Raw genomic sequence first — 21,482 nt, 5'->3', positions numbered from 1 at the left:
TCTCAATACTTGTCTTAATACACAGCTTGTGACCACTTCATCTCAGATACAAATACAATATAGTTATAAATGTAGGCCAATACAAAAATACATTTACTTAACTTAAATATTAAGTAGAGGTTAGACTACTTAATCTGAAAACATATTAAAGTGCTCATATTATGCTCATTTTCAGGTTCATAATTGTATTTTGAGGTTGTACCAGAATAAGTTTACATGGTTTAATTTTCAAAAAACACCATATTTTTGTTGTACTGCACATTGCTGCAGCTCCTCTTTTCACCTTGTGTTCAGGTCTCTGTTTTAGCTACCGAGTGACATCTTTAACATCTTTGTTGGCAGTTGCACATGCGCAGTAGCTAGGTAAGATCACATCATCTAGCTAGCTGTTTGTTTCTACAACTTCAGTAGTACAAGGCAGGATTAGCCGGGAGACTTCTTCTACAGGAGGGCACACTTCCAAATTTGTGTGGAATATCTGCAGAATAGGGACATGTAAGTAGTTCTTTTGTAGATTATGGTGAACTAGTGTGTGCTGTAGCAGTGTTTTGCCATTCAGAACGAGCTAGCATGCTACGGTTAGCCACCTCGTTTCGGCTAGTGACGTAAAAAGCTTTTGAACAGCTCACCCGGAGACTGAAGGCAGGACACATTCAGAAACCCGTATCTCACTCAAAACAGCATGGATGTTTGATTTTTCCAAGTTTGTATGCGTGTGGAAGCACCAGAGACACAAAATAACACCCCAAATCCCAGAAAAAGTGATTTTTTCATAATATGGGCACATTAACACAGTGAAAAATCATCTGGGGATGATAATGAATTCATAGGTTTTTTTCATTATTGGGATAAGGTATCTTGATGTTTTGATGGGGGGAAAAAAATTCTTTTATTTTTGCGTATTTTATTTAACAGTTTCTTAATTCCATTTCCAAAAAAATGACTAGCCTATCTAATGATAGATATCGCATTAACATAAATATAGATAACCCTGTGATCAGAGAACAATTTAATGAAAATGAAAGGGCCACATTGCATCACTGACAGAATGATTTTTGGTAAAGTTCTAAACAATCCCTGTCTTTCTTTTCTTTATGCTTCTCACAGATTATTAACCCCGGAAAAAGATGTTCCAAGCAAACTTCAATATAATATCCCGCTTATTGTGACTAAACAGCCCAACTTTAACTACTCTGTGATTCTTGCCATTCCAAAAGTAAAACAATAGGCTACTTACAGCCCTACAAAGGCAAAGTGCATTGGCTACAAAATCAATAATAACATGAGTTATTTTGGGCCAGACATTATGGAGGTTAGGATTGATTTGGATAAAAAGTATACCATGGCAAGCCAGTAAACCATAATCAATCAGAGTTGTGTACATACAAACTTTAATGCCCTTTTTATTGTTTAATTTGTTTCGTAGTTATGCACAGGTACTAATATAGACAAAAAGGGTTCTCCTAGACATGTCAACTTTCATTATTTATTTTGTATAAAATAAAAACAACTTTTTTATAAAAACTGGTGAGGGGACAATGATTATTTTTTTTCTTGTTAAGGTCTTAACGTCTTAAAAGTTTTTTTTGCCCCAGATTTTACTGTATATCGACACACAGTAGCCTATTTGTACTCTTCGGGTTACACATATGTACAACATCAACTGTAAAACCACAGAAAGAAGCCTTTTGAAAGACTACATTAACACACGGCAGTGCACAGGTTAAGGACTACACACCATGGATGTATTAAGAGAACACACACTGTATTTATCCTCTCATGTGATTGGTTGAGAGGGCGGGACTTCCGACAGCGCAGGTTGGACATAAAGTGACAGACTTTATCTCCTTAAAATTGGAAGAAAAACCGAAGGACGACGCGTTACAAGTTTTAAAACAGTAAGGAACCATCATGAGAGAGATAGGCTTGGAATAGTCTGACTATAACCTGAGATACAGTCATGTTTACAGTACATTATTAGCGATAATTTTGTAAAGCTGAAAGCAGCTAACCGGCCAACCGAGTCCTGTCTGTAGTTTGGGAAATACGATGCGGCATTTAGGGTAGGCTCGTAAAAGGGTAAAGCAGAGAAGTTAACACGCTAAGAATAATAATATGAGGCGATAGCTCGCATATTTGTTTACTTTATCAAAACACATTACCGGTTAGATCCTTAACTACTTTTTAGTCATATTTACGTTTGTAACTTTGTTTTATCTTCACAAAAAATTTGCCCATCATTTCCAGTAACACAATATTTCAGTAAACGAAACTATTTTATCCCTTCGTCAGTCTGTGTAATACTACGTGGGGGCTCCGTACGCATGTGATCCACCACTGAGCCAGCTAAAATAAAAAATCCACACACTTAAATGCTTTTGTATTAAAATACTGAGTTATGAATTTATAAAGGACCAACAAATCCTGACTGTGAAAACGTGTTCACCTGATACCTGACTTTAATGACGACAGGGGAAAACATCATAATAGATTAAATACACCACAGTTGAATTGAAAAATGTATTGATTAATTGATGGACAGAAAATAATCTGCGAATATTAATATATTAGCCTAACAACAGATTTTTTTCAGGTTTTAATTTGTGATGGGAATTTTTCGTTATGTTTTGACTAAACGATTGATTGATTGACTGAGAACATTATTGGCAGATTGATATGATAAATAATAACAATTATAATTTGTTGAAGTCATAGACCAGTGAGCCATTAAGTTCAAATGTTGGCATTTATGTTTGCAGTACTTCAGGTAGAGAAAGACCAGAAACACATCACTGAGTCAAGGGTGTCTTTTATACACAGGCATTAACAGAAGTTTAAGTCTATGCTTGAGTCAGTTAAGGTTCACATGGGGTGGAAAACACCCAAACCTGACCATAACAGGGATAACACAAATAGGGGACTAATGTACTGTATGTGCCTGTTGGCAGTGTACAATCACTGTCCAGGCCTTTGCTTGTCTCTGGAATGTGGGATTAAACATAAATGGAAAAACAAACGCACCAACTCCTTCGCAGTCAGGCTTTAGTCTGAGGATCAAAGCCAGGTCCTTCTAGTTGAATATTTTAGTCTAAAATATCATCAGAAACAAATTACATTGTATTTAAATAAATATATAATGTTAGCTGACCAGCTCTAAAGCAGTAATACATCTTTGTGATTTGTTTCCCTAGATTGTAATGATTTTCAGACATGGACGACATAAACATTCATTATCGCTTTCTGAACTGGAGGAGGCGAATTCGAGAAATTCGTGAAGTGCGAGCAGTGCGATACCGGGAGCGGCTCAAAAGGATGCTTAGAGACGGGGACATACTCAGGTAACAGTGATGAGCAATGCCACCATGACTGTTTGAACTGGAGACACAGATTTGTAATATGGTTATGCTAGAGCTCTTCCTTTGGTACTATAACCAAGTCATGATTATAGTAATATTTTGGTTTTCTTTTTGCATCTCTTTGTAGGTATCATGGGAATTCAGATGAAGTTGGCTGTTTTGTGGCAGCCAGGCCATTGTCAAGAAGAAATCGCTATTTTGAAGTAAGCTTCATTGTTGATTAACTGCCAGTGTAATATCCTTGTGAACACACATACGCATCATCAGTCCAACAGGTTTTCAGCCATTCTCACTAGTTATACTCTGTACTCTTTTGACTGCACAGCTGTCTACTTTTGACAGTTCACAACATTTTTGATATTTATTTATTTATTTCAGGTTTATTTAATGTCAGGGACAATGCACACTAATAATACATAAAAGGGAAAATGTGCCAGAATTAGCCTGGACGCTATTTTACATCCACTGTCCCTGGACTGGTGGTAAGAGGTCACCCTAAAATGAGATACGATAGCTCTCCACTCTTCTTAGTATTACCTTTATCAAATATGTTTTAATTTAAGAAGAATATGGTGTGATGCAACAGCCCACTTGCTCAGAATTGTTTTAACATAACATAACAAATGAAGATAGAAGTAAAGATTCCTGGGAATTAATCAAGAGTGTAAGCTGTACATACTATATTCAAACATATATATGTAGTGGGGGTGTTTCTACTGCGAAGTACTGTGTCTCCATTTCCACACTCATTTTACAGGGGTTTTGAGTTTGTAGTGCGTTCTCAGTGGAAGTTTTACAAAATTGAATATAATCAAGGATACTAGTATGCATACAAATTAATTGTTTTTTGTGGTATTGATGGACACGTATTGTCCCACAATGCAGTACACCGCTGAAATGAAGGAGCTCCTCTGAACTGGAAATAACTACAACAGTTTTTCAACCACAAGACATTGTACCTGAGTTTTCAGCTCAGATACATTTCAGACAACAACAAAAAAATAAAGTATTAGTGTTTGGTAAAAACTTCTGTAGTATATTTGAAACTGTGAGCAGTGATCCACATCTTGTTTCATTTCCTGCAAGTATCCATCCATCCATCCATCTTCTTCCGCTTATCCGGTAACGGGTCTGCAAGTAGAATATGATAAATTACATTCATTTTTTTTGTACACTAACTGTCAAAACTGTACTGTGAAGAGTAGTATATAGTGTTAACTTTAAAGCATTAGTATTTATTATAGATTTAGGACACAGCCCTTGTTCTGTGTTGATGAAAGGAGACTTGGCAGGCCATTGTGTCTGACTGCTAGTCGTCATTTTGCTGTGCCACAGTGAAAAAGAAAATCATGACACTGGCTGCTGGCAATGGCACTTTTATCAGAAACAAAGATCTTTCAGCTTGGAAATAAATGTGTTGAATCACCTGGCAGCTCTTTCTACACTGTGCGCTGGGACAATGGGAGTACAGTGTTGATTACTAAAGCTATTATGCCAAAATCTTCTACACCAAATTCAGAAGCAGCATCAGCAATTAAGTCTCAGCCCCAGCCCAGAAAATAGCAACAGATCTCTTTTCGAACAACTTGGATGTTGACACACTGTTCAGTCAACCTACCAAGTTCAGTTATGGTCAATAAATTGTCTTTTGATCGCATCATTTTTTATTGTAAAACCTTTGTCATTAAGAAGAGATAACAATGTATTTTTGGATCAGAGGAGAAACCAAGTAGGAAGAGCTTTAGTCTTCCAGGAACTCAGTACGTGTACTCACTCACGTCGCACACATTTCCTGCAATTTTTTCTGTAGAAAATTCATGCTATTATTAACATTGATTCACTTCATACAAAGGTGTTGTAAGCCCCGCCCCTCTTAGTTACTGTTGCTATGCCTGTCAAGCCTTCCACCCTGGCATGGAACCTATGTCGTTTACAATGATAACGAAGGCAGATTTTAAACTTAAAATTCTCTATAATTTTTGAAACAACAAGTTCTTGAATTCTGACAAAAGCAGGCTTCACATCTCTAGCCAGCAGTTGCGGGCAGATTTTATCAGCTGTAGCTAGCTAGCTAATTAAGATCATGTTAGCTGCATGAGTTGTTTAAAAACGTCTTTGTATCTTTCAATCAGACTCATTTCAAAACGTGAAATATGCACTTGATGGCTACTTGCATGATATTGTGCTAAAATGCCAGCAACAAGTCTTAGTTGCTGCTAGTTGGCTAAAATATACAATACCGTGCTGTTGTCACCAGCTGAGTCAGATTCTTTATTTGTAAACAGCCTCAGCTAGCAGCCAGTAAATCTGTCAGCCAGTATGAAGGGTCAATGCTCTCTTACATACTGTAACACTGCATTTACAGCTGCTGCATACAGATACAGTATATAAAAGTTTCTGTGGTGCTTTTGACTTGATGGGTGAACTGACTTAATCTAATACAGGGGCTTGCCTGACAAACTAGTTTCACAAAGCCAAATACAGTAAGTCGCACCTCATTACAAATCATGTGCTGGTTTGTTTATTTTCACAGTTCTTGGTAGTCTAGACACTGTAGTGCAAAAACATCCCAGGACAGTGACTGTTTCTCAGAATAAACCATGTTCAAACTTGCCTAGCACACACACATCCTGTCCCAGTCTGACGTGTAGTGAAACAGTAACTAACCCTCTCAACCTTTAAACTTGCATGTGCTTCATCCCTGTGACTCACTTTGTGGGAGTCATGTAGGAGGAGGGAGGAAGCGATTTGCGTAAATGGGCACATAAGCTAATAAATGATAGTGAAGTGGATGCTGATTGTTGATCTGATGGTAGATTTTAGGGTTCATCTGCATGTTTTACACTGACACAGAAAAAAGGGACTTATCCTCACTCAATAGGCCATTGTTGAGGTCATGGGAAATAACTTAAAAGTTTCCTCTGCTCCTCGCCCTGCATTTGCCAGCAGTGCTCCGATTGCAGTGCGTCCATGTACAGCTCCCTAGGGATGATGTCATATGGTCAGTATTCAGTTATGATAACAATGGTAAAGGCCAGCTCTTTACTTCAGGGTTTTCACTTTGAACCAACATGCAGTTTTTAACAAAGATATGCTATAAGTGAAAAGAGAAGCAGCGCCAACCCAAAAGCAAAATGTGATGGCATGTAAAAAGCCTGAAGGAGAAGAAACAGAAAGTTTTTATGGCAAATAAACCTGCAGCACTCAAATGGGCATTTTGATGTCACCATGTATGATTTTCCTACCATAAAATCTGTAAAGCTACGAGGTGGACTATCCACTTGAAATATCTCAACAAATACTGGATGGATTGCCATGAAATTTTATACAGACATTCATGGTCTGCAGAGAATAAGTCCCTCTGACTTTGGTGATCCCCTACACCGGTAGCAGCACCAGCATCAAAAATGTATTTTCCACTACTTTAGTTTATAGCTAAATACCTGCAAAACGAATGATATTCCCATAAGCCTCAGCTGTACTTTGTACTTAATGCTAATTAGCATACTAACATGCAAAACTAAGATGGCGAACAAACTTTGTACTTGCTAATCATCAGTGTGGTAGCGTTGTCATTGTGAGCATGTTGCCATGCTAGTAGGGGTAAGAATTTACATAGTCAAATCAGAATCGTCAAGACTTGCCTATCGGCGACTAGTCTATATAATAAATCTGTCATGGGGCGGTTGAATTTATTCACACACTTTTAAAAGATTTTTTTTAAAAGCTTCTTTCTTTTCACATTTTTATTTACAGCATTGTATGTTGATATTTATATCATACTAATTAACTTGATGGGAGAAAACAGGTAGTTCTATGTAAAATCAGACATTGAGCACCCCCATATAGCCAAAATGGCATGATCCTCGTTTCATACCGCCTCTGTGAAGATTCGACTGTCAGGCAGAATCAGGCTCCTTTGAATATTCGACTATTCGGGGTCACCCCTAAATGCTAGCATTAGCATTTAGCTTAAAACATAGGTTCAGCTTAGCAGAGCAGGTAGCATGGCTGTGTCTTGTTCACTGAAATATAAATTAGTGTTAGCTAAACAGGATTACGTTGCTTGCTTAAAACCTGTTTTTTTGTCATCATAACATACTAGTACCGTGCATGTTATTTGATATATCTGTATGACAAAATCCACCAAATGAAAAGTTCTGATTAAAAGAGAAATACATCTGTGTCCTTCACCCTCACCTTATCTTCCTCTGCTTATGCACAATATAAACGCCTCCCAGACATGGTGTGTAATTAGTAGATGACTCATTGTTCTGGTTGTTAAGACGGCTTTTGTGAATTCAGGGTCGACATCCTAAGATGTGTCAGAGCAAGAATGAAATGAATCATATTATTTAGAAGAAACTACGTTTTTATGCTCACAATTTTGAAAATGTGTTTGTTTGCAGATAAAAATAAGGGAAATCATGATTATATAACAAGTTTGAAGACTTTCCAAAGATAATCCGTTTCTGGTTTTGGAGTCTCTATAAAGCATTAAAAAAAAAAAGAAGAAGAAAGGGGCTTTTCAACTGCAGTGATACTTCCTCTCTTGTTTCTGGGTGATTATTGAACCTGTGGTGTTTGCAGGTGACCATTATCGATACAGGAGTGAGGGGAATGATTGCTGTTGGTTTGGTACCTCAGCTCTACAAGCTGGACCATCAGCCCGGCTGGCTCCCGCACTCTGTGGCTTTTCATGCTGATGATGGCAAGTATGTGACAATGACCATTTTCTTTACATATACTGTACACTCTCTTAATGATACATGGAGATGCAGCAGAATAATGTACTTCTGACACAACGTAATGTTATACTGTACATACACAAGCTCACAGAACATGTTCTTAAAGTATAGGTTCACAATTGTTTTCCTGTCTGTCTTAAAACAATAGCCAGGTGCCCATATGAACCTTGAAACAGGTTTTGCTGGCTGTAATCATTCCTCCTGTCCATCATAAGAGATTGTATTATTTATACCTCTTTTCACCACCTACCAGGGTTGAGCTAGGGTTGTCTGATCAGCGTTCAACCCTCCTTTTGGAAATTCAAACCAAGCCAGTCTACATGGGTATATCCCTGGTCATGACAATTCAGAGTTCACCTGGGTCAACCCGGGAGCAATGCATAACGATTACCTTAATTGATAGAAATGGGCGGGGCTTTCATGTCGTATTCAGTGAACTGCTGATAGTTCGTTCCATTTGTACTCGGAACTCAGATTTTCCGAGGTCAAAGTCGGATTTCCGAGCTCGGAACTCGGGCAACCACCAAGTACCCCGAGCTAAAAATCCAACATGGCTGCTCCGTGCATCAACAGTTGTGAAAGTTGTAGTAACATACAGTTATAAGCACTTCTGTGTTATTTGTGTCTCACTAAATCAGTCGTACACACAGTGCTGTCCATCTTCTATCTGTGGACATGATGTTACGCTGTTTGTATGCACAAAAAACAGCGTAATGCGTTGTTATAAACTGGTATTGTTAACAATGACTAACCTGGCTAGAGCCAGAGGTGTCAAGAAACGAAGTACAAATACTTTGTTACCTTACTTAAGTAGAAATTTTGGGTATCTATACTTTACTAGAGTAATTATTTTACAGCAGACTTTTTACTTCTACTCCTTACATTTTCACACAATTATCTGTATTTTCTACTCCTTACATTTTAAAAATACCCTTGTTACTCCTATTACAGTTTGACTTGTTTTCATTCCGGCTTGTCATCGTTCAAAAAAACAAAAACAACCAAAAACCTACCCAGATAAATCGCGCCATCCGGATAGAGTGAATTTGATTGTGGTTGGATGAGAAGTATAAACATACACCATTCCGACATCCTATTGGTTTGTACGCGATCCATCGCACCTGCACATGACACAAATCCCGTCACACTCAAGCAAGGAAATAGCAGACGTATGTAGCCTAGTACAAAGATGTCCGTGGAAGAGACTCAAGAGAACTCGAGCGAAATGTCCCAACCAAGCACCTGCAATTTTCTTGTCCAGTTTTGTTATCTTACATCTGTTGCCCTCACAGATTCCTGCAGCTAAGCTTGGATGTACATTTACATTCCAATAAAGGCTATTGATAACATGCCTCTGAAGTTTGACCTTTTGCACCATTTCAATACTTATAGGCAACTAGTCATCATATCTTCCGCTCCATGAAACACATGTTAATGCTCAGTAGTACACATATGGTTCTTTAATGTATTTGCATTGTACTAAAATGCATTCATTTTCAATGGGCATAAATGCGGCTGAAACAGGTGCATCCCAGATTTTTCAGCATTAACATTTTAATATAACATTATAGTCATTATGGCCTTTAGAAAAATGTTTTTTGGGGGAGGTGGGGTAGTGTACTATAGGCTTCTGTGGCGCGGCCTAAGCTTTTGTCCTTAATGGCATTTTTTTCCCCCTTACATTACTTTTACTTTCATACCTTAAGTAGTTTTGAAACCAGTACTTTTACACTTTCACTTGAGTAAAAAGCATGAGTTGATACTTCAACTTCTACAGAAGTCTTTTTAAACCCTAGTATCTATATTTCTGCCTGAGTAATGAATGTGAATACTTTTGACACCTCTGGCTAGAGCTAATGAAAACAATGAAAATCCGACTTGTAAATGGAACGCATTCAACTCGGGTGTGACGTCATTCCCAGCTTCGGCTTCTGAGGTCCGAGGTAAATGGAACGCACTATAACATCACATCCTCCAGTCCATCTGTATACCAGCAGAACTAATGTTTTGTAGCTACTTGAATCTGTCATTGTACATTAGGGAGAGATAAATAAAGCTTATTTTATAATTGTTTTGCAGTGATTACATTCTAAAGCACAAATAAATAACCATCAAACACTTCTCAGATGATTTTGTGCAGTGATTTCTCCTCCTCTGCATATTTATTGCAGCAGCTGGACAAGGAAGTAGGTTACTCTGGTATCGACTATTTTAAGACGAGGGGAGAACATTTTTCTTTGTTTGATTTCATTAAAAGTAAAGTTGGGCTTTGCTGTTGGCTTCACGGCTCATAAAAAAAAAAATAAATAAATAAAAAAGTCAGAAAAAAAGAGAGAGATTCACGCTACCCAGCAGCTGCTCTGAACTGCAGTCTGCAGACATCTCAAGCAAGAGAGAGAGGGAGTAAGAGCAGCGGTGCCAAGAGGATTAAACAAAACTTTATTTCATATGTTTTAACGCTGGGTTTTTACAGGCAGTTTCGCCTGGAAAACTTGCAAAAGGCAGACTAGTGAACATCCTGGCACCCACTGCCAGCGGACTGTTCAAAAATGAATTGAACCGCTCCGCTCTGCTGTTGTTGAAGCTGCCTGTGAACATCCTAGTTCTATACAGTCTATGGTGAAAACCCAACATAAAGCACATGTTGTTTTTTTTTAAAGTGTGCGGCGAACATAGATGGCAACCTGTGACGACTGCCCCACTGTCATTTCCAACCAATCACATAATTTGTCTCGCCCCGGCTGTTAGCGACCCAGGTCGTGCGCAGTTCACATTGAAATCGACCCCAGCCTACCCTGATCAAACCCACCTTGCTAGCTGGGTCACGAAGCCGAGTAGATCGAGGATGGTTACCCCATTCAAACACACAGTCGACCTGGGTATAACCCTGATTGAGCCATTGGTGTGAAAGGGGTTTTAGAGGAGTCCAGGGACAACTTGCTAGGGCAGGTGAAAAGGGAATTGCAGTAGTCTAGCCAGGATAATATAAAAGTGTGATTTGTAATACAACAGATCTGAGTAGCCATTCAACCTCCCCAACTTGTCTTTCCACAGGCTGTATAATGGCAACACTGTAGGACAGCAGTTTGGCCCAAAATGCTGCAGAGGTGACAGAATCGGCTGTGGAGTATCTCTGGACTCTGATGATAGACAGCTAACTGTGTTTTTTACCAAAAATGGCAAAGAGGTAAGTGCTTTGTTGCCATCATATTACTTCACCTTAGATAGAATTTATTCACCATTACAATTTTATTTGTGAATGTATACAGAGTTCCCAGCTACCTTTCCCTAAACAATACGGTATTTGAATGTGTGCTACCACCAAAGGTTGGCAGTGTGGAAATCCCAGCATCTCCTGATGCTCTCTACCCGGCCGTGGGAATGCACTCTTTGGGGGAAGAAGTGCAGCTGGACCTGAATGCTGAATGTGGGATGGAGGAGGATGATGGACAAATGATTGTGGATAGTCATGAAGAGGACTGGGGCCGTCTCCATGATGTCAAAGTGACCGGCACGGTAAGTCCTGAGAGAGATAGACAAAAGGAAAAATGTATTCAAAAATGGATATTCTGTTTTTTCCAGTTCTGTTGTATTCAGGTCTGCCAGTCAGGGACATTAAATATACAGTAAAATAAAAATGTGACAGGTTGTTTCCCTTAAAAGGTTCATGCTGTGTAATGATTGGTTGGGAAGATGTTGACATTAGCTAGTAGTCCTTATCTAGGTACTGCACATGTGCGACTCCCAACAAAGATGGAACATAAGTGAAGTGAGATGCCTCACTCTGTGGCTAAAACAGAAAGCTCAACACACAGGGTGAAAAGAGGAGCTGCAGCAATGTGCAGTACAACAAAAACATGGTGTTTTTTAAAAAGTAAACCATGTAAACCTATTCTGGTACAACCTCTAAATACAATTATGAACCTGAAAATGAGCATAATATGAGCACTTTAAAAAAAGTTGTATAAAGCATTTTGAGGCTCCAGAGAGAGCTGTGAGAAGTCTGATAAATTACGTCAAGTGTTGGTTGGGGGTGAAGATTACAAATTTGAAAATCTGGAAGTGTTAGAGTTAGAGTGTTAGAGTTAGAAAGAAGCGAGTTTACCAGATCACTGTAGCTCGCTCCTCATCTCTGCTTGGGGCTACATTAGCTGCATAACACACCCAAATCTCCAACCTGTCAGCAGTTAGAGTTGCATTGTAGGTAATGTAGGTGCCAGGTTTTGACGAAGAAGAACACTGTGTAGAAAAGAACTGTTCTGATTTTGCTTCATCGATGTAGATTTTTTTTTTAAATATCACCATGGTTGTGAGACACAATTAAATCGGTGGAGTACTTTTAACAAAGAGTTTGTGGAGAACTTGAACCCTAGCAGTGTATACTCTGGCCAACATGTCCAAGACCGGACACATACAGACACCTATTAAGTCTGCCTCTGTCTTCTCCGATGGTTTCATTCAAAATTGTTGGAAGTGAATAACTGCAACAGGAATTGATCAAAAAGTTAAATACAAAATCTGTCCACAAACACAGTATCAGTAAGCCTATATGGAACTGGTGGATGCGTGTCAAATCCAAATCAGATATATATAATCAGATAATAATCAGCAAATGCAAATCTTTAGATTGCAAGTCTTAACCCAAATCTCATAAATATACAAATATAGACATAAATATTAGCTTTTTCCTAAATACCTGATAAGAAGAGACCAATGTTTTCTCTAAAGTACTGCTTGACCTCCTCTCTCTCTTTCTTTGGGACTCCACCCCTCCCTGTGACGGTAGGACTGCAGTGTTTGTGTCTGACTCAGGCATTGATGCAAAACCTCAATAGAAAGGGGATGGGAAGGGATCGCAGCTGAATAGCCTTTAGGCAGTACCTGTATGCCACCCACACATTTAATTATCCTTTATTTCTACAAATTTGGCCCTGTCCTGTATGAACGCAGGGCTCACAAAGTGCTGTCTGATCTCCCTGCATCATCAATCAAACGCTCCAAAAAATAAAACACGTTATTAACAAAGCAAGAGTGGTGCTTTTCTGTGGAATGTCAAGGCTCATGAGGGATGAGTGTTCTTAAATATTTTTAATGTGATATTAAAGTTTTTAAATGACAGGATTTGTGATTTCCACTTAAGCCGCGCTTCCATCAAATACTTTTGGTATAGTAACTTTAGAACCGTATGTAACCCGTATGGACATGTACCTAAACACTGGATCTGCTCTGATTCTGTTCCACCGTAGAGAGTACTCTTAAATGTAGGCAGGGTTGTTACTAGATGGTAACAGCCGTGGACAGCCATGTGCTGAGAAACAAGCTGAAAAACCTCGTTATTGTGACAAAAACAACGGGACGTAACAGAGCGGTTCTATTGGTACCATCCACAACTTTTGACAATGGAAGCGCATAAATAACCGTTCTAATGTGTAACCTACTGAACTGAACTGAACCAGACTGCTTGGTAGAAACATGCTTTATTAGGCATCGTGGTTTCTTGGTTTCGTCATCTATTTGCAATTGCACCGGAGCAACTGTTTACCTCTTGAGGTTGTGCTTATATACTGCCAGAAAGGGAAGAGGAGGAGGAGTATGAGAAAACACAAGTTCTCTGAAAATGAATCAGCCTGTAAATTATGATGGATGAGACTTGGAATATATCTTATTTATTTCAAGTAGGTGTATGATTTAAGATTCAAGCAAATAAACTAGACACAGAGTTCATCTACTGCTCTGATGACATTTGGGAAGGTCACTCTGGAAATGGACTCAGCTTTGTTGGTGTTGATGTTCTCTGCTGCATGCAGTAAACAGTTATCTCTGTTGTGTTGCTGTAGCTTTGCTTTTAGTACCCAAACAGTTCGCAGGGATGACAAATCCAAACTCTGACCCATTTTTCCAGAAGAAAGGATTGCATGACGTTACGACCTAGTTTTTCACCTCATCATCTAACGTCCCTAATAGGATAATGTGTGAATAAAACATGCTCTTTCATCTTATTCAACTCCCATCTCTATCCAACCTGAGAGGGAAGCAGCAGCCGTGTCAGACATGATATGACTAGCAGTGAAATGCAGTGTACAGTCTGGGATGAACCCAGGAGTTTTTGAGTTGTTATAATAATTTGAATAAACTTTCTTTCTTTCTTTTTTTTTTATTTCGAACAAAAAGTAACAGCAATAAAATAAAATATAAAAAGACAATAAGTGTGTAGCAACACACCAAAAGGAAACAATATCTATAAAGTGTTACAAACAATATGTTCAATCTGTCCGAAAAGGAGTGGGACGAAGCCGATGCATGTTATTTTTCCCACCCCTCATTCAACTTTAAATTGTTCCTGTATATATATATATATATATATATATATATATATATATATATATTATATTATATTATCAATTTTGTATATGTATATGTCATACATTTTATATTATATATTCATAGCTGAGATAGCAAGATTACAAATATACACAATATATATATATATATAATTTTAGACACCTACCAAACATTTTTTACATTTTGCACCAATCATCCACCCCAGTACAATCAGTATATTAACCCACCCTCACAATCACCTCTCTTCCTCCTCATATCCTTTTAATAAAGTGTTTTTATACAACTGTTTAAACTGTATAATGTTTGTACAATGTTTTAGCACCTGCTCCGGAATGGTTTCCACAAACTCACCCCAGAGATCGTGACTCACAAACTTTTTAAAGTTGTTCTTATTTTGAGCTTTTTAAAGTTTAGTTCTTCTCTCAGATTATACCCACCCTGCCTTTCCATAAACATTTTTTCTAAATTTCCCAGCGGTAAATTATTTCATGCTTTAAGCTATAGTTTTTTTTGACATGCCTAATCATACATTCGGTTTAACAGCCTGCTTGACTAAAGCTAGATAGTGTTTCCATTTATTTATCTAAATAATAATAAGACTACTTGCTAACTTTTTCTGTCTGCTGTTTGGTGCTGGGCAGGTAACTGTATGTGTCTGTGTTATTTCCACAGCTGCTGGAGTACATGGGCAAAGGGAAGAGCATCGTGGACGTGGGCTTGGCTCAGGCCCGTCGGCCTCTCAACACACGTTTCCACTACTATGAACTGGAGATCACAGATGCTGGAGAGAAGTGTTACATTGCCCTGGGGCTGGCACGCAGGGTAAGAGCCTCCTGATTGACACACCGTGTTACTTACTGCACACTCTGTGGTTATCTGTCAGTAAAGAACCCCCCCCCCCACACACGCACGCACGCACACACACACGCACATACCTCATCATCGCTCTCCATCATATGCACCACTGTTCTCACTGTTTCCAGTCTGAGTGATGGAAAGAGGAAAAGCTAACAACAGAATAAATATTGTCTCATTTTACCCCCACATCTGGTTTTCCATAGAAAGCAGGTTGATCGGTTTACATGCTAATCTACCATGTCAACTAGAACACTGCAGTCGAGTATATGAAAGGTTAGGCATGGGATAAGATGAGAGCATCTGATGTTTTGTCTTAGATTCTTTCAGTTCCTGCTTTATTTTACATCCTCTTTTCACACAGTCAGTCACCGTACACAAGATGGGATGAATAGAAAAGAATTAAAGGTATGCCGAAGATCCTCAGGCTAAACAATTAAAGGCTGATATCCTAATTAATTAGGTGGTATTAAATCACAAATGATGACACTGAGAGATGATCCATATTTTGGAAATAAGTTGGGTCTGAGAGAAGACTTGTTGAATGTTTACACATCAGAATTGTAACCGGCTGCTTTTGGCCTCACATGAAAATCTCATGAACTCATGTGCACATCCTGTTTAAATCCTGTTTAAAACAGCAGAATGGTGGCTGGGGGATGCAGTCATCATCGTGGCATTTAAACAACAGATATGAAATGATTGTGCTGCCCTCGCTGGGATTCTCAGTTATTGGATGCTAATTGATTGAGCTTCAATCTTGCTAATCACACTGCTGTTTTGCCAGCTGTGATGGTGCTCTCAGCCTGGGACGTGGTGGATCACTGTTGGTGCACTCATCCTTGACATTAAGCTCCCCCCGACTCCTCCGCCGGTAGTTACTGTGTGAGGTGTGGGCACGTTGTGCCCTCGGGTCAGACTGTGTGGAGAATAGAGCTCTGTCATTTTACTGATTGTTTTCCAGGAATTGTTTTTCTCAACGTGGCTGCGGTTTTGGTGTAGCATTATAAATACATCAAACGGTCATTCCTGAGGTTTTATTCCATCCTCCGTCATCTCCTGCAAGATGCACCAGTCTGCTGATGGGAAGCATTACCTCTCGCTACAGAAATCAAAACAAAGGTGTCTCTCTCTCAGTCTCTGGGTAATACATGCTTAACAGTTACTAGTCACTCAGTGGCTGCTTGTATTGGATGAAGAAGCAATTGTTTATGGTGCATTCCTTTCTCTTTTGTCGCTTCGGGGTAAAGCCCCATCGTCTCTGTTTTCTACGCACCTTATCTCTTTAATTCTATGGTTTTCCTTCAGTCTTATCTCCTTTTCTCACCTGTTGCTGTACCCATGATCACGTTAGTGCTCTTCTTACAGGGGCTTATATGTTTACTTAGACTTTACACTTCACAATCTGTTTTTATTACAGGAAATCCAACTCAAAGTTGCGTAGTCTACAGGTGATTCAGCTGATCAGTGTCGCATTGCTTGGTTAAAGATTATGTTGGTTTGTTGTTTGTCCCACAAACCATCTTTGTAGAAACAACACTTTAGGATGCCCAATGCTACATACAAAATGCATGTAGTTCTATTTGAAGAAGCAAATACTTATAAATCAGGAGAAGATTAGGTTGTGGGTTTTACATGTCACTTGGAAATTATATACATCCACTTGCTGGCAAATTAGGTGTACAAGTACAGTGAAGTTCAACTACTGCTCCAAATCACCCAGAGACTGCTAACATTTGGTATGGAGTTTGCACTATAAACATAGACACAGTTGTTGTTGTATTTTTAAAGATACCTGGCCTCTGAGCAAATTCCAGTTACGAATCACTTTTATTACTCTCAATTAACTGTTATTTTAGTGATCATAGAGGATGTCATTTTTTTATGCAGCTTGTCAAGTCTGTATGGTGTGCAAGCCCAAATTTAATTAGGCGAAACACGCAATAAATATGTGTACTCGTCTTTGTTGAGATATCCCAATTAAAACATGAATTAGATTGATCCTGTACATGTACAGGTGTGTGAGACAACAACACCTGGTTTGGCGTTATCTCAGAGCTTCTGCAGCTATCTGAGATCATCCATCAGCTTGGATTCCTAAATGTCAGTCTGAACGCTGACATTTCTGGATGCCAAAGGCTACAATCAATGTTTGTAATACTGAGCGTGAGGCAACATTTTTGCTTTTGTGGTGAATTTTGAGTCAGTCTGCCCCATTCAAGACAGAAAACGGGAGGGAGAGAAGAAGAGAAATTTCCCCAAAATGTCCATCAATATATAAAAAATGAAAAAAGAAATGGATGGACTCACTTTCTCTTTTGTCTCACAGGACTACCCCAAAAATAGACATCCAGGTTGGAGCAGAGGGTCTATAGCCTATCATGCAGGTGAGTGTTGGCTGATCATGATGGTGCATGATGATCTGTCGATGTGTTTTCTCTGCATTTCAATGAAATCCATATTACACTACCACTGTGTACACATTCATTGTGTCGCCAGCAATCAAATTGGTAATGGCACCAAATTGTCACTCATGTTTTTGGCAACGGCAGAAAGTACAGATGTGTTAGTATTATTTTTGGTAACCATGACAGTAATAATTAAATATTTAAAAGGTTATTTATGATTTCCATGTAGCTTTCTTTGGCTTCCACCAGCCAGAACAGTGCATTGCTGAAAATAGTTCCAAATAAACTTACGAGTATTATTGTTCCAACTTAATATTTGATGCATGTTCTTCCCTGTGTCTGTGTGGGTTTCCTCTGGTTGCTCTGGTTTCCTCCCACAGTCCAAATCATGCAACCCTAAATTACCTGTTGGAGTGAGTGGCAATTAGTTTGTGTGCCTGTACAATATGTGTGTTGGCTAAGAAGGACCAGCGGTTGCTCAATCAAACAAAAATGTGTGTGTACATGTTAGTAATGGCAGATGTTGTCTTGTGTCTTCATTGTATCACACTCTCTCATGCATGTGACGTGAAGCACTAATCAGCGTCCCTGTTGTTCTTTGTAGATGATGGAAAGTTGTTCCAGGGCAGTGGGGTTGGGGACGCGTTTGGCCCGCGCTGCTTTGAAGGGGACATTATGGGCTGCGGGATCATGTTTCCACGTGACTACAGCCTTGATGGTGGAGGTGAACATATTAATATTGTCTCCAGAGCACTGTGCATCATCGTGTATAATCTCTGATCGCCTCTCTTTCTATTTCTGTGTCTGCGCCTGTTCAGATGACGTAGACGACTGGGACCTTGATGTGATTCCCAAACCAAGTGAGGTTCAGAATGAATTGTATGCAAGCAATGAAGATGAGGAGGATGAGGGAGAAGATTTGGAGGGGAAGAAGGTCACGGTGAGATGCTGTCAAAATCTGGGAATATAAAACCGTGGACTCTTAAACCTACAGTGCAAAATATTCACATTATCTCCTTGCTGCCCCCTTGTGTTCGAACAGGTGTTCTTTACAAGAAATGGAAAGGTGGTGGGCCGGAGGGAAGTGGCCTTACCGGTAGGAGGCTTGCATCCCACGATTGGCATGATGAGCACTGGGGAGAAGGTCAGAGTGGACTTGCACCCCCTCAGTGGCTGAGCAGAGTAGTAGAAAACTGAGTGGAGAGATCCAAGCATGGGCGAATGATTGAGCTCTGGTACATTTTTGGAAATCAATTAATAAATAATACCTCCACATCAGCAGGCTCCAAGATGTTACTGGAGAAGTCACTCCACTGTAGAAGGTGACTGTGACTTCCTCATGCTGTAAGAATGATCAAAATAATGTATGTTAATTACATGCGTGCCTCAAAGAAGTGCTTTATAATTACCATTAACCATAGGTTCGTATAGGTGAAACACAATTTTAGACAATTTCCAAAAAGGATCTCACCAGAATAAAGAATGTAAAAATCAAATCAGAGCAGACTTCAGCAAACAAGTGGACCCTCTAATCAGCAATAGTATATATGTCAGCAGATATGTAGCGCCACTCTCACAGGCTGCAGTGCAGCCACACTGTGCTCATCACCAGAGGTCTGCTGTACTTCTTCAATCAACGGTGTGTTACTGACACTCAGTGGTGAGAGTGATAGTCTGGAAAATAATGCTCGGAAAGTCTCCAAAAAGGGAGTTATTATGGCATGTTTTGTGCAATGCATTAGGAATTATGGGATAATTAAACGTGAGAGCAATTTGTTGAATCCAAACCATTTAATTGTTACCTTGGATAAAGCAGTTTTAAAAGCAAAATGCCAAATTAATGTTTGGGTTTTCATATCATGTCTAGCTGTTTTTTAATCAGGTATGATTTTAACCTAATTGTAGACAATGTACTTTCATTAAACTTGCAGGTCATAATCATTCCCAAGTCTTTGGAAGAAACATTTGTGTCTAAAAGATGCATCACTTAAACCAAAATCATGCTAAAAGAAGCACCCCCTAACCGACTTTAAATGTGTTTTTCCAGTATAGAGATATTTGGTGTCCAACTGTAACTACTGTACATACATGTTCTCTGAGCACATCCAAGCATTTATCTCACAGTTTGCCTTACACACACAAACAAACCAAGAAAATGACTGATCTCTATATATTTAAGTTACCGAAAGTAATGCCAAACTCAGTGGAGCCTTTAGAAACAATTGAAATTTGCAGAAAAAAATACACATTTGAAGTCATGATACTGAATGTATTTTTTGTAGAGCATAAGATATTTTGGATGAAATGTCTCAAAATGGAAACTCTCTTACTCAACTCTCTTGAGTATTAAACGCTGGCAGGACTAAGCATGGTATAGTAATCAATGTCCTACTAGTTAAATATTTCAATATCTAACAAAAGATCTGAATGTTGTAAACGAAGCCATACTGTAATATCTGCTGCTCTCAGGTATATTTGAAAATCAAAATGAAATACCTTGTCTTTTCTATGGTTATTTTTTGGATTTTGCGGTAAATTGAAGTCAACCATTGTTGCCATAACCCTGTAATGCATTTTTATGTTTTCTTTTTTTTTTTCATTACCCCCCATGGTAATGTATTGTTTTCTTTTTGTGACACCAAATTTCACACACATCTACCCTTGACAAAAGTTGTACAGACAAAGTAGCTGCTTGTGGTATCAATTCACACGTATAACAAGTTGTTAATTGTTCATAGAAATAAAACAATATGCTGTTAATTGTAACTGCTACTTTTAGAGGATTTACTTGCTGTATATTGTTGTTTTCATTTTTCTTTTTTTATATTCTGGCATGGACAAATATAAGAACTTCTTCCAGCTTCACAACCGGACTGCTTTTAAACATTTGACCTAATGAGTAAAGTGCCTGTGTGAATAGGTCCAGTCTGGATGTCATTGATCCATGTAGGTGTTGGAAATGTTCCACCTGGATGTTGGTTCAGATTGTGGAACCACATTCACACTAAAAACCTTTTTCTACATCTCATCCTTTAGGTGCCACATATCTGAACTCTGCATGTCACTGACAAGAAAATGTAAAGACCGCTGTTCATGTGATGCTTAACTGCTGCTAATTGTGAGCTGAGGAAACACTCTGCACATCTTCATATCAGCCTGTACTGTAGACAGGGTGTACTCGTGTTTGTTTTTTTTACTTTTCACTGTCGTCCAGTTTTGTGTTAATGTTCATCTTTGTTCACAGGAGCTTGTAGTGGTCTTCTGCTGCTGTCGGCTGTCTGCCACACGCTTTTAATATTTAGCCCTACTTAATCTTTTGTGTAATTAATCATAAATGACATTTAACATCAGTTTCTCTCGATCCAGCCCTTGTGTACATCATGTCATGTATGTTTTTATTTTATCTGGACTCTTTTTACTTAAAGCAATCAGGTAAACATGCCAAAAAATAATTTAGACAAATAAAGAATATTTACACCCTGCTTTTGGCCTTTTCTGTTGCATCAAATTTAGTATGAATAAAATGTATTTCTTTCTGCTGACTTTAAATGCTAATGAGATCATCTTAGATGTTTTATAAACTGCAGACCTAATATTTCTTAATTACGTATGTAAAATGAATACTCTTCCTACAGTTGTCTTGTAGTACTGGAGTAAAACTATTTCAATAGACGTGATCTTATAAAAGCTGTTCAGAGAAGCATATCATTTATAGTGTAATTTGGCTTTATTGATGTTACATTTTGTGTCAATGTCTTAAAACTTCAAATTGA

At 38.7% G+C, this 21,482-nt stretch overlaps 1 protein-coding gene across 1 annotated transcript; it reads left to right on the top strand.

The window, feature by feature from the left end:
• The first annotated feature begins 1,780 nt into the window (after positions 1-1,780).
• Positions 1,781-21,191, top strand: LOC116066170 (SPRY domain-containing protein 3-like). Its single transcript, XM_031322065.2, has 11 exons — positions 1,781-1,898; positions 3,192-3,338; positions 3,484-3,559; positions 7,947-8,071; positions 11,159-11,291; positions 11,432-11,620; positions 15,119-15,268; positions 17,631-17,688; positions 18,314-18,433; positions 18,528-18,649; positions 18,752-21,191. Exons 2-11 carry the CDS (start codon positions 3,211-3,213, stop codon positions 18,884-18,886), a joined length of 1,236 nt encoding a protein of 411 aa, XP_031177925.1. The 5' UTR covers positions 1,781-1,898; positions 3,192-3,210; the 3' UTR covers positions 18,887-21,191.
• Positions 21,192-21,482: the final 291 nt, after the last annotated feature.

The sequence above is a fragment of the Sander lucioperca genome, chromosome 6, assembly GCF_008315115.2.
Source record: "Sander lucioperca isolate FBNREF2018 chromosome 6, SLUC_FBN_1.2, whole genome shotgun sequence".
Lineage (NCBI taxonomy): Eukaryota > Metazoa > Chordata > Actinopteri > Perciformes > Percidae > Sander > Sander lucioperca.
The sequence above is the reverse complement of the archived record's forward strand: the minus strand, read 5'-3'. Positions and strand labels throughout refer to the sequence as shown.

Coding starts and splice junctions, on each gene's coding strand:
- LOC116066170 (XM_031322065.2), top strand. CDS start 3,211: ATGGACGACATAAACATTCATTATCGCTTTCTGAACTGGAGGAGGCGA. Junction 11,621..15,118: donor ATGTCAAAGTGACCGGCACG/GTAAGTCCTGAG, acceptor TTATTTCCACAG/CTGCTGGAGTACATGGGCAA. Junction 15,269..17,630: donor CCCTGGGGCTGGCACGCAGG/GTAAGAGCCTCC, acceptor TTTGTCTCACAG/GACTACCCCAAAAATAGACA.